The sequence below is a fragment of the Haliotis cracherodii genome, unplaced genomic scaffold (genome assembly GCF_022045235.1).
Source record: "Haliotis cracherodii isolate W230 unplaced genomic scaffold, xgHalCrac1.p SCAF_1, whole genome shotgun sequence".
NCBI classification, from domain to species: domain Eukaryota; kingdom Metazoa; phylum Mollusca; class Gastropoda; order Lepetellida; family Haliotidae; genus Haliotis; species Haliotis cracherodii.
The window spans coordinates 76288146-76301818 of record NW_027266264.1 but is presented as its reverse complement, the minus strand read 5'-3'; the positions used below and the strand labels follow the sequence as shown (position 1 = coordinate 76301818).

Sequence of the window (13673 nt, the reverse complement as noted above, 5' to 3'; positions counted from 1 at the left end):
TTTATTTTAAAAATGTGACATGGGGTCAACCTCGACTGTTGATCACGGAAGCAAATTATGCAGGGCGTTTGTTTACTGCGGTAGAAGTAGACATGATGTGTTTTTTTATAAATCGGAATAACAACTGCCAAGATTCCGAACGCCTGCTCCTGTGACCCGTGGTTATTACATGTTAAATTTCATGTATTGTTTCGGGCAGACAGAATCTAGATCACCCATCAAGGCTAGCTTCAGACAAAAACAGTTAAAGAACAAGAAAAGAACAGTTTATCCCCAAAACCTTGCTCCAGGATACCTTAAATTGTGACCTTTATATCCCTGAAATCATTATTCACGAACCTAATAGCAGTAATTATCATCGCTGCGGGGTAGAAATTAGGGTCATTATTTCCGAAACTATACACGACTCCGTTATACATAATGCATGTATGAGGAAAGTGGACAGGGTATTAGGAATTACTTTTAACAGGAAATATACCAGCCACCTGATATAGGCCTTGTGTCAATGTGCTGGTGACAAATCAGAGAAAGGCGTGGCTCGTATGGTTAATCCGTGAAGATTAAGGACAGCGGACAGGCAATCAGACTTAGTCCTTCAAGTCACCCCATCAGGCAACCTTTCCGACAGATCCACGTTATCCCATGAACCGACGAAAATCCCCCAGGGTGTCACGATATGGGACCTGGTTCATAGTGTGGACTGTTGATCATGCTGTCGACCACTGGTTTGATTGGTCCAGACATGAAAAAGGACAGATTGCTGTGATATAGCTGCAACATTGCCCATCCACACTCCTGGGCCACCATTGACAGTTATGAGTGCACTAGAGGACCAAGGATAATAGTCTTATAATATACTAATGATGGAGATCGGTGGTCACAGCATCAACCAGTGGTTAACCTTTAGACTGACACTTTGTCTGTAAAACATTTCTTTAATATACTTGTACTATTTTTTCTTTCATAAGAATCTTTCCTCCTCTTCTGTTTCCATCAGGGAAACTAGACTTGGTTTAGTTTGACCTAGACTTGCCTCCCAACAACCCCAAAATATATATACAAATTCGGCAGTCATGGCGCAGTCATGGCAAACAGTTTGAACACTGCTGATTGCTTAAAACACGAACAACTTCAGTCACCCAAAGCGCGAGCCAAATGCATAATAGGAGTAAATATAAATGCATTGTGAAATATTTGAGGAGACTGGAGACAGTGTAGCAATAAGTAAGATATGCAGGTAGGTTAGGATGTGATGGAGACGGGAACGGGGCCTTGACTAGACGCGGGACCCGGCTCCACGAGATTATCAGAGTTTATTCTGTCGCCGATTTATCGCATTTTCATGCAAAAGCAGACAAATGGCAAAGCTATGTTTTGTATATCGGTGGCGTCCTTGTCGCTAAGAAAACTGTTGTAAACAGACGCAGTACTGTAAGAAGCTGTAAGATGGACAAGCCAAGCTTTAGACAAGTATCCTCATTACGTGTTTAACATACATTGCGAGCATTCCGATGTACGAAACATTGGCATTATTGTGTAAACACGCAATCATGTCAGACAGAATATAGACAGAACAATGCTGCCTGATAATTATCTAGTTAGAGATATGCTTGGCATTAACTATTGCTTAGATCCACGGTGACATAAGTAGATGTTGGCTCATTGCCAGGATTCATGACATGTCCTTGTGACGTAGCATTCTTTTAGGACTTGTTTCCGTGACAATATGCAGCAAACATCCTCCCGCCTGCACTATATTTCTTTAAAAGGGTAGGGAGAGGTGACACAGTGATTAAAGTGTTCGCTCGCCACTCCGAAGGCCCGGGTTCGATTCCCACATTAGCACAATGTGTGAAGCCCATTTCTCGTGTCCCCCGTCCTGATATTACTAGAAAAGTGCTAAAAATCTACGTAAAACCATGCTCGCATTAAAAGGTGAGATGGGGTGGGGGTGGTCACGTGCGGGTTCTCCCCGTGGTCTGGAGTCCATTTTAGACTGACAGTGTGTAAATAGGGTAATATGTGAAACCGACACATTGTCTCTGGGTTCGTCCGGTAATCATTAACTATAAGACCGATAGACGTAATAAAATGTCACCCGGAAGACACCCAACGTGGTGTGTGAAAAATCTGAATAAAATTTGTGATGATTGCCTTTTTGCCGAGCCAAGGCCTATTTAAAGTATATCCTTATAGGCACCCTGAAGTGTACATACAAAATATAAAATAGAACGCCGCATCGGGTTTATGTCCTATCGAAATATGCCGAAGGGTAGTTGGATTCAGTTACGTTTATTGCAGTGGAGATGGGTATGAAGGGCGGCCATGTTTGCGCTACGCTGGTTGGATTTGAGACCAGTTCGTGCAATCAGATGACATAACAAAGATGGAGAGGAAGAGTTAATTCTACGCCGTGCATCAAATCAATAAAGTCATGTCATGAACACCACTCTCTTCACAACCCCACAGCTGTCGTAAATTAAGCCGCTTATATATTTAGACAAATTCGGTATTTATAGTCTAAATAATCATTGCAAGTGTTTCCACTCTAGATTAAAGAGAACACCTTCATGGGTCTCCTCCTGCCGTCTGACTGCATTTTCAATTGTCTCGTCTTTAGTGCACTAATCAACAAGTGACCTTTCACCCTGACATTTCCATAACCATGGCAACCGGAAACAAATCATACGCACCGTAAATCTGAATAACCTAGCCATGTCCCTATCAGATGGCTTTGACCAGAGAAAGAGATTTTAGTGATAATATAACGAACACAACGCCCCCCTCGCGCGCTCCTTCAACTCCGACAAGTACCCAATGGGTAATTATGTTGTAAAGCCTCGCACCAAGGCGAATGAAGTTTTAATCTAATTATCCCGTAGCAAATGGAGTGTTCCATGGAATCAGGTGGTAAATTTAACATGAGACGGTAAAGACGACACATGGTGGCACCGGGGGTCAGTGCGGTAATGAAAACGAGGCAACGACTGCTATGATTGAAATGGAACGGTAAAGATCGGGTCAGCATGTTCTTGCACATAATTTCAAGGAATCGTGTAATTCTGTCGATGGTTATACAGACTCTGGTTGTATAATCAGAGTAAAATCGTAGGCTTTTGAAACAGTGAGTGAGTTGGGTTTAACGCCGCTTTTAGCAATATTCAAGCAATATCACAGCCGGGGACACACGAAATGGGCTTCACACTTTTACCTTTGTGGGGAATCGAACCCGGGTCTTCGGCGTGAAGAACGAACGCTTTAACAACGAGACTAGCCCAACGCCCTTTTGAAACATGGAATTCAAAATATTGTCGGACAGTAACATTATATTTATCAACATATGAGTGGGTTGGGCTGACGTTCGCAACAGCAGATCTACATGTATTTCAGTTATAACAATGCTTGTCGGAAGAAAGTTCAAAGTGGCATTTTGATCACAGACGTGTGTTCCATCCAGAACAATAGATGACACAAGGATCATATACGGGGTGAAAATGGGATTCGAATCCCTCCTATAGCTAAGGGACACAACTCTGCCCAACAAACTGCAGCGTCAGTGGCCGCTGATCTCCCATTTTAATCTCATCATGCATCCTCCTTCGGAATGGAAGAGCTCCCCAGCAACCTATGCTGGTCGTACGAAGTGGATTAGGTTCGGTGGCCTGATTGATTGCGTGTCCTCGTACCCCTACAGCATAGAACGCTGCTCACAATATCAATCACTGGTTCGTCTGGTCCAGACTCGAATATTTACAGGTCGCCGTCATATATCCGGAATATTGCTGAGTTAAAGTATTCCGGCGTTAAACAACAAACAAACCATGTTAATCACCGTTTGACTGTATAACTATCACTGTTTATTCATAAACAATTTCGACGTTTGAAACATCAACTTTTATATTTAGATTTGTATTAACCAAATATGAAAATACTACATTTTCAGTGATTAATCATACCAATTTCCACAATATAAAACAGAGTAAATTCTTAGAAAAAATCCATTTTGTCTATAATACATGTACCCTTTTAACTTCACGGACAAAATCTAAATAAATTGACGTCAATTACAAATCTACACTATATCCCATATAGAAGGTCAATATGCAAGTCATAGGTGTGAATATTTTATCACAGCTCGGAGAAATGACCCTACACATTTCCTCCATGAATTTGAAGGAGCCTCCCGGATGGAAGCTGTTTTTAACGACATTGCATAGCTGTGTTATCTTGCCGCACAATTATAGACCAATACTTTCAATAGCATCTTCCAAATTTACGACTTCACTGTGCGTTAATTGAAATAGATAAACCCCTGTGGGTACAGTTGGGACATATTTAATGGGAGAAAACAATCAAATTGGTGAGAAGTCTACGAAGCTGTCGGGGACGGGGGATGACGGATGCGTCTATTTCTGTTCCAGTAGTACTGGGCGCTAATGCCGAGCGCAGAAGGTGTTGATGCACGCCTTGAAATCGCCAGTCTGTTTCTAACGTGGGTATGAATGATAGGTCTAATAGAGGTTCTGTGTAAACTGGGCGATGGATGTAGAAGAAAGTGTTGACACGAAAAGTAATGAGAAGTCTTAAAAGGGAAGCTAATTGGTAAAGGTATTCCAAGAATTGTGTTGTCAGAATGTACAGCGCCTAATGCAATACTGAGTGAATGAAGATTGATATTGCAGTCAGCAACTCTATTACGTGAAATGTAAATGATCTAGTCCGTGTCAGAGGAACCAGTGGTTATAGCATGAGCAACGTTCCGAGGCGTCGTGGAACGATGGTACATAATCAGACATACATTGGTGTCACATTGTATGTAAGTTCCATGTCAAAATAACCAACTGATCGCTAAGTGTAAACATCGTCTAAATGAGATTCCTACTGGCTGAGGTAACAGAAGCTAGACGTTACCGCCAACTGTAATTATTCATTACACACCTTCATTGAGTGAGAAGTGTAAGCCCGCTTTGCATAGAGTTCTAGTTAAATCACAGCGTGTCTGAGTAATGTGGCGGTGAGTGGAGGGGAGGTGTGTGGGGTGTGTGGGGTGGGAGGGGTGGGTGGGCATCTCCAAAGGGATGCAATTCTGAAACATCGAATTGCGGCCCTTAGACGACTGGGAAACCAGTAGTCCCATCATATCCAAAGATATACAATAAAACACTGCATGGCATAGTGGCATATGGTTAGCCTCGTGGTTACAGTGTTTGCCTTGCCACGCTGTCAGATCTAGTCCCACACTGGGATTCTTGTCTTCACGTCCGTTTACATAAGCGTCGGCGTAAAACCACTGTGACCTAACATTTTTTGTTTGTTTGTTGTTAAACGCCGCACACAGCAATATTCCAGCTATATGACGGTTATCTGTAAATAATGGAGTCAAGCAATTGGGATATGATGACATCTAGCATCAACCAAGTCCGCTAGCCTGACCGTTAGTCGCCTCTTACAAACAAGCACAGTCGGCTTTTACGGCAAGCATGGGTTGCTGAAGACCTAATCTGACCCAAAACTTCACGGGACCTAAGGTCGGACCATTTGATTCAATGAAAAAAAACCCAGCTCATAATTTTGTGTAAATGAAAAAGTAACTAAAAATTAAATAACTCAGCCCCAATCAAAAGTCTCGACCACAATTTGGCCGCCCTCATCAACACAGAATATTTCGTGAGCAAAGCCATAATGTTTGACAGAGAGACATGACCATGAGAGACTGTGATGGGAAATGACCCTTAAGCATCATATACTTGCTTGGTCTTAGAGCGAGTCCTGCTTCTTAGATCTTTTGGAATACGGCCTTGGGGTGACTCAAATGTTCCAAAAACGTTTTAGAAAATAGAACGTCATCTACATATATTGGTATGTAACGCCAGATCATTTCTTTATTGCCTGTGGTTTGCAGACATGCCATAGGCGCATTTTTTAGGCCAAAAGGGGGGTCGATTCCAGCCAAAAACACCATCGGGTGTAATTTAGGCCGCCTTGTGTTTTGCATCTGGATGCAGTGTTTTTTTGTCAAAAGCCACTAGCACAATCGAGCACACTTAAGATATTGGCTGAGGTGGTAGAGGGAAAAATATAGGTTTGGTAACTGCATTTAGGCGTCTATAGCCTACGGCAAAGCCGTAAGAACTATCACGTTTTTTTAACCATGACAATGGGGGTGTGACATTCAGAAGAACTGGGCTTGAAACATTTCTTGCACCTGTCTGGAACATTCTTTCCTAATGGGTGCGTTATGCTTATTAAAAGGGAGTCTTATGGGCCAGGTGTCACCTGCTTCTATTTTGTGTTGATGTAAGTGAATGTGTCCTAATTCTGAGGCAAAACCTGATCTTTGTGATTGTAGAAATGCATTTTACTGTGTACTTGGACTTTCAATATTTTAAAAATGCTTTTGGCCAAAGCCGCATCACCAACGACATCGTCCATCCAATGTGCCTGTAAATGACCATCAGCCTGGTGACTGTCATTCGGCTACAGCCACGTGGGCATGCGTTGCTTCTTGATGTATCATACCAATACTTTTTCTTTAAGCAGTACCATCAATCACAGCATGTTAATTGTCACTGTCCCACGGTTTGGGCGTGATGAACAGAGTATCGTTCCTTCTATACCCATATCTTTGTAGGCTGGCATGCAGCAAGTACAGCAATAGTTTCCATTTAAACTCAAGTTCCACTGACCTGGGTATTGTAGCACGTGCATTACTCAGCACACTGTTGTGCTTATGTTTGGGCGTTTGATTCTCAACCATTTTGTAACACTATTCGGGGTTTGGATGTGTCCAACTTTCAGTTTGGTATTTTTTAATTTTTATTTGTTTACATCCAAAGTTATGCCACTTAAGCCTATCGCCCACATCATTTTAGTAATTGAAAAGTATATTCCTCCTGTGTATGCGAGTACAAACATGTCAAGTTGACTGGGTTTTGCTACACATGATGTTGTAAAATGTGGTCTTTTATGTTGTATTTTATCAAATGCTTTATCATAATGTTATTTTTATTGTTCTGTTTCAAAATCATCTACATGTGTATAGTTATTATGTTTTAGCGAAGAATAAGAACATTTTAACACAGTCCATGGGTTGAAAAATCCAAGAATACCAGCTCTCTTTTCAGAAGAAAAAAACTCAGCCCCTAAATAAACAAACCATGGTACCCCCCCCCCCCCCCCCCCCCCACACACACACACACACACATATTTGATAGATGCAGCGATGCGATGGTCTTACTAAATTATTATGATTATTTATTTATTTAATTTTTTTCGGGGGGGAGGAGTGGGGGGTGGGGGGGTGGGGGTGGGGGGGGGGGGTGGGGTGGGGGGGAGGGAACCACTCCCCTCCCTACAACACTTAGATATGACTCAACACAAAGTTGTTACAAGCGAGATTTTCAGAATGTTCGAGAATGTTGTTCGTTACAAGATAAAAGAGTCTCAATAATGCTCTATGTTTGGCATCACCTGTGTCTATCTTTAACCCTTCAGTTTAGAATTGGAAACAGGTGAAAGCAGACACGACTTTAAAGGCCAAAAAATATCCTTACACCTCCCAAGCAGCGAGCCTCGGGGGCACACGTGTTTCAAATTCAGTTCGAGGCTGTGATTGCGCCCATGTCACAGAGTTGCGAGAACCGTGCAACAGTGGGTATATAATGTACGGGTCATACGTCAGCGTTCTCCGTCCTACACTGATACAGCGCAAGGTGAATAGCCTGACATTTGTGTTGGTGGAATATCTAGGTATAGAGTGTCATATGGCTTTGATAGGATGGGAAGAACATCATAGTAAAAGGCGCTGGGCTTTGTGATCCTGGGGGCATGGAGTTAGTGGTCCCTCCCCCCTTCACAGGAGGTGATGCTTCACAGATGTGGCTCCCTCGAACAAGGCGAGATGTAGGTGGATTGCTACCCTTTGTACACGTGGATAAATAACCACCGAATTACCCTAATGTCAGTTTACATAAGTGGAAATCCGGTTATATGCAAATGTCGAAGCTTATAAATATATTATTGAATATGAACCTGAACATCAGCAAGCCTGTCGAACAGCAACCGTTTGATCATCGAGGAATGATGAATGAGAAATATAATGTTCTTATTTGGTCTCCGTCTACAAAGTTGAAAGTCTTCTATAAAAGAAAACATATTAATTCTTACAGCCGACACGTTTTCTCAAGAATGGAATGTATGCCGGGTGCACCCAACTCCAAACGAGATATCTGGTTATACGGAAACCCCCAACCCGAACCCCAACACACACACACACACACACACACACACACACACACACACACACACACACACACACACACACACACACACACACACACACACACACACACACACACACACACACACACACACACAGAGGCACAGACTCACTAATACAGGCACACCACACACATAAACACATCACCAATAGGTTTTTATATCATTTCTCTCCACATATCTAGTTTCGTAAAGCTCTCCAATTATTCAAAATTAAATCATATTTTGCGCTATATATTTCAGTTACAGTTATTCATGAATCGGAAGCTATCTTTATTGCCTGACAGTAAATTCAAAACGTTTTGGTCGTTGCTTTCACCGATTTAGAGATAAAACAGCAGTAGATGAAAGCAGGGGTCGTTTCAAACTGAGAAAGATTCTAATTGAAGAAAACATTAAAAAACCCGCAACCACACAGGTCAAAGTAGACTTGCACAAGTCTTTAAGGCAATAATTATTAGTTTAAGTCATAATTTCTAGATTATGTCAATAATAAGAACAAGTTGTTCCTATAAGAGACTGGAGTCCTCAGATACTGCCCGCATATCTTGGCATGCCTGTTATAAGTATATAGTCACTACACATCCATGAACTTTTCTTTCAGTACAGAATTGGAGCAGGGCTAAGGTACAAGGTGTAGCAGGGATCTGAACGACGAAGTATCGCCGGATTCTGGCCCCAGAACATTGCAGCGCCACACATTGCTTGGGGGACCGGTGACGCCATGAATAGTATTGGTAACATTCATGGACTACTGAGCATGTATCCTTGACAGGGTTAGAAAGGAAACAATTTATGATTTCTATTTTATAAATGAGATAAATCAGGCTCGGTGGTAACAAAAAAACCTTTTATTTTATTTTAATTTATTTTACCACATTCCTAAAATTTAAATTATGGTGGGGGATTAGTAAACAAAGTAAAACGCCTCACCAACGGGTGGTATGAACGAGACTAACATGTTAACTGTGTTTACATTTTCTATCAGTTTTATTCAGTTCAAAGTTGTAGCAAAGATTGAAGCTTGGAGAACTGACTCAGAATTAGAGCCCTCAATTGCGACAAGCCAATGAGGACTACCATCATTGGTTTTTACTCAGTACAATTTAGTAGAGCGATGGGCTAAATCGAAGTCAGAAGGCCGATAATTCATTATGACGGAATCGCATTAAAGATTGCAGGGGACATTTAATACTAAAATATGATGGTTTGGAGATTAGATTTAATCAAAATGTTTTACATTAAACGTTTCCACGATCACACAAGCGAGAATCCAATATCAATCAAAAATCAAATAAATGTTTTTATGACTTTTGATACAGCCCCGTCGAGACATATTTTCTCTGTTCTCTTCAGGCCGCTAAATAGATACACACGGAGTAAAGTGATACTGCCATATCTTTCAACATAACAGACACAGCTATTTCAGACAGAAAGATAAACACAAAATAAATCCTCTCCAGAGAGCTCTATCTTTACTTTTGCAAAGAGCTTCAGACACAGTATTGCAACCGGGTAGGGAATTCGAGTGCCAAACCCATATCAACGAAATCCCGTATTTTTTGGTGTCCTTTAAATAATTAATCCGTAGCATAGCTTCTTGATGATATTGGTTCCATGCCGAGAGACTGATTCGCGTAATGGGCCAACACGTTCGATAAGTTACTGATGGGTCTTTATTAAGTCTTCATGCTGCTAAATATAGAGAACTCTGACAGTTAGCACGGTGGCTAATGAACAGCTTGGTTAAAGTGGAATGCTTGATAAGCGAGAAGACTGTGAAATGTGCAGTCAAATACATGATTGAAATAAATAGCTTTTCCAATAACTGAAATAGATGTCAGGCACATTGGGCTGTTGCAACCCTTTCGACACCATTTTAGGGACAGTGTGTTCTTGCAACTTCGTCGACAGGTTTTTAGGTACAGTCCGTTGTTGCAACTCCGTCGACAGGTTTTAAGAGACGGCGTGTTGTTGCAACTTCAACAGGTTTTTAGGGACACTCCGTTGTTGCAACTCCATCGACACCTTTTAAGGACATAGACCAGTTACAACTCCGTCGATAGTTTTTTAGAGACATTGTGCTGCTGCAACAGCGTCGACAACTTTTAGGGACAGTGCGCTGTTGCAATTCCGTCGACAGGTTTAGGGACATGTCGCTGTGGATCTCCACCGACAGTTATCGGGGACACTGGGCTGTTGCAACGCGGGTTGCGACCATAATTAATATTCCGGATTCGCTGTTCCATCTATGTACACAATTGTTAGGCACACTGCGTTGTTGCAGTTCGGGCCTCACCGAGACAGTTGGTATGGGCATGCACAATAACAGGTCGTCTTTGTAACTTTAGGTGTAGCGATGTGGCCTTGTTTTGAGGATACATTTACTTGGACCTGGAGCTGTTTAGATACAGAAAAAAAGCGTTGATAATAAGTTCGAATGCTGTAAGTAGTCAGGCCTGTGACAAGGAGTCTACTTACCCCTAGATTCAAGGAACCAGGCCGACAAGCGAGTCTACTTACCCCTAGATTCGGGGAACCAGGCCGACATGAGAGTCTACTTACGCCTGTGGATGGGTCAACTTACGCCAAGGGGTACAAGGAGTAACGCCTATTGACGACAACTTACCCCTGGGGATGAGGGGATGTGACACGTCGAAATATTCCTCCTTGGCAGCGTGGTGGCGGATTTCCCGGAAACGACTCTCACCCGGCCCCCTCATCAGCTGTTCCGTCCAGTGCACGAACGCCCGTCCCCGAAACGTTATCCGGATGCCTGGGGACAGAAGAGTGAGTTAGTGAGGGTGATGATCAGTTTGAAGACAAGTATTTCAATCATGATGAACAGTCAGAGGTGGCACAGGATGTGGACATGTGAAATCCTCGAGCCACTAACCCGTTGACCAAGTATTATAGATAAAGAAGTTTATTGTACATAAACACCCACAGGGGGCAGGGTACAAAGCATGAACATGACTAATTATAACGGAAAGTTAATATACACAACGTAATACAAATATTGCTATTAGTAAAGGCTAAGGAGGAGATGCAGATTTTCTTTGCATGTCCATTTTGGAAATGAAATAGGCAGATACATGTACTTTTGGCAGAAGGCGATGGTGGATTTCGTAGTATTTAAAGTGATATTGGGTGCATAACTAAGGCTTGTGATTATATCAGTTCCTGTCTCAGATCTTTGAAGATCAGTCTGAAAGTCATGAGCACTGAGTCTTAGCCTTTAACTGCTTTGCGGTGTTCTAATAAGGTGCTTACTTTCAGATATGGTTTAATTTCGAATTTGTTTCCTATTTTCCCGAGATGTCTGACCTTATTTCAACTGGTTTAGTCTTGAGGAGGAAGCATCTATTCATATCGGTAGATTGACTACCAAACTATCTTATTTTTTACCTATTGATATAAACACACGCGCACACGTGTGTGTGTGTGTGTGTGTGTGTGTGTGTGTGTGTGTGTGTGTGTGTGTGTGTGTGTGTGTGTGTGTGTGTGTGTGTGTGTGTGTGTGTGTGTGTGTGTGTTTATCCAATCCACAGCTCAAACAGCATCACATTCTTAAATATACACACCTTTATATCGTATACTAATTTCGGGGTTAACCGAAAGTTCTGTAGTACATAAGTTGTAGGTTACTATCCTTTCTAACTTTAATGTAATGTATTTTTACGAACCCACCAGAGAGGGATCAAAGGACCCCATCAGAACAGGCACCTTTGAATCACGGCACTCGGTATGTATTTATCACACGTTCGAACCTCAAATCAGATTATGTGATTTAATCACCCACACGGAAATATCGGAAATACGGTCAACGGAGCATTGTGTAAATCCAGTAGATACTATATAAGGTGTTAATGAAATTACAGCCTCTGTGAAGCTTCTCAGCGTTATCCACGCTCGTCATCTGGGATATTTATTGCAGCTGGTGGTCACATTGGCATCTATGAGGTCGGCATGGTGAGAAAGGATAACACACTTAATACATGCAGAATCAAATTGTCCAACCCTTGAAGTTATGGGCAAGCCATGGTCGAGACAGAATTGGCTCAATTAGAGACACGGACATTGCAAATTTCGTTAATTTAATTTTCAAATAAATTTACCTTTGAAACATGGTTGTATGGACAAAGGATGTAGACATAATCCGTATGTTTGTCTGTAAGTCTACTCACGGGTCCGTGGTCTACTCAAACGTAGATTATTTGATGCATTAAGACGTTTAGCCAGGCTGTCTTGTGCGTTGTATGTAAACATGATCAAACTGAAAATGTTCCACTGATGTACAATGATACCCAAAACAGTAGCCTTTTTGGAGAAATTATTCAGTGAGACCCCCAGACCGTACTCCTCTTGATAAAATATCCAATGAGACCCCGATCGCGACAGTACCGTTCTCGGAGACGTTATCCAATGAAATCACAGGACAGTACCGTTCTTTGAAAGGCATTTAGAAGTGATACACATAAGGACGAAAATCTGTGGATGTCAACTTCTTTGTTATGAAGAACAAAACGTTTCGGAGTATATACTTATACCTTCATATATATATATATATATATATATATATATATATATATATGTACATGTAAGAACAACAAAAGTAATAAGATAACAAAGGTGGAGACTTATTGAAACCCAAGGACAGTACCGTTCCCGGAGACATTATCCAATCACACACGAAATAGTACCGTTCTCGGAGACATTATCCAATGACACCCGAAATAGTACCGTTCTCTGAGACATTATCAAATGACACCTCAGACAGTACCGTTCTCGGAGACATTATCCAATGACACCCCAGATAGTACCATTCTCGGAGACATTATCAAATGACACCTTAGACAGTGCCGTTCTCGGAGACATTATCCAATGACACCCCAGATAGTACCGTTCTCGGGGACATTATCAAATGACACCTCAGACTGTACCGTTCTCGGAGACATTATCAAATGACACCTTAGACTGTACCGATCTCGGAGACATTATCCAGTCACACCCCCAGACAGTACCGTTCTCGGAGACATTATCAAATGACACCTTAGACTGTACCGTTCTCGGAGACATTATCAAATGACACCTCAGACTGTACCGTTCTCGGAGACATTATCAAATGACACCTTAGACTGTACCGATCTCGGAGACATTATCCAATGACACCTCAGACTGTACCGGTCTCGGAGACATTATCCAGTGACACCCGAAATAGTACCGTTCTCGGAGACATTATCAAATGACACCTCAGACAGTACCGTTCTCGGAGACATTATCCAATGACACCCCAGACTGTACCGTTCTCGGTTACATTATCCAATGACACCTCAGACTGTACCGTTCTCGGAGGACATTATCCAATGACACCCCAGACTGTACCGTTCTCGGAG

At 42.0% G+C, this 13673-nt stretch overlaps 1 protein-coding gene across 1 annotated transcript in view; it reads right to left on the bottom strand.

Moving 5' to 3' along the window:
* LOC139475616 (arrestin domain-containing protein 3-like) overlaps positions 1-13673 on the bottom strand; it is a 41849-nt gene that overhangs the window by 16996 nt on the left and 11180 nt on the right. The window contains exon 2 of the mRNA XM_071258838.1: positions 10907-11053. Coding sequence (XP_071114939.1) covers positions 10907-11053 — 147 coding nt within the window. The remainder of the gene's footprint in view (positions 1-10906; positions 11054-13673) is intronic.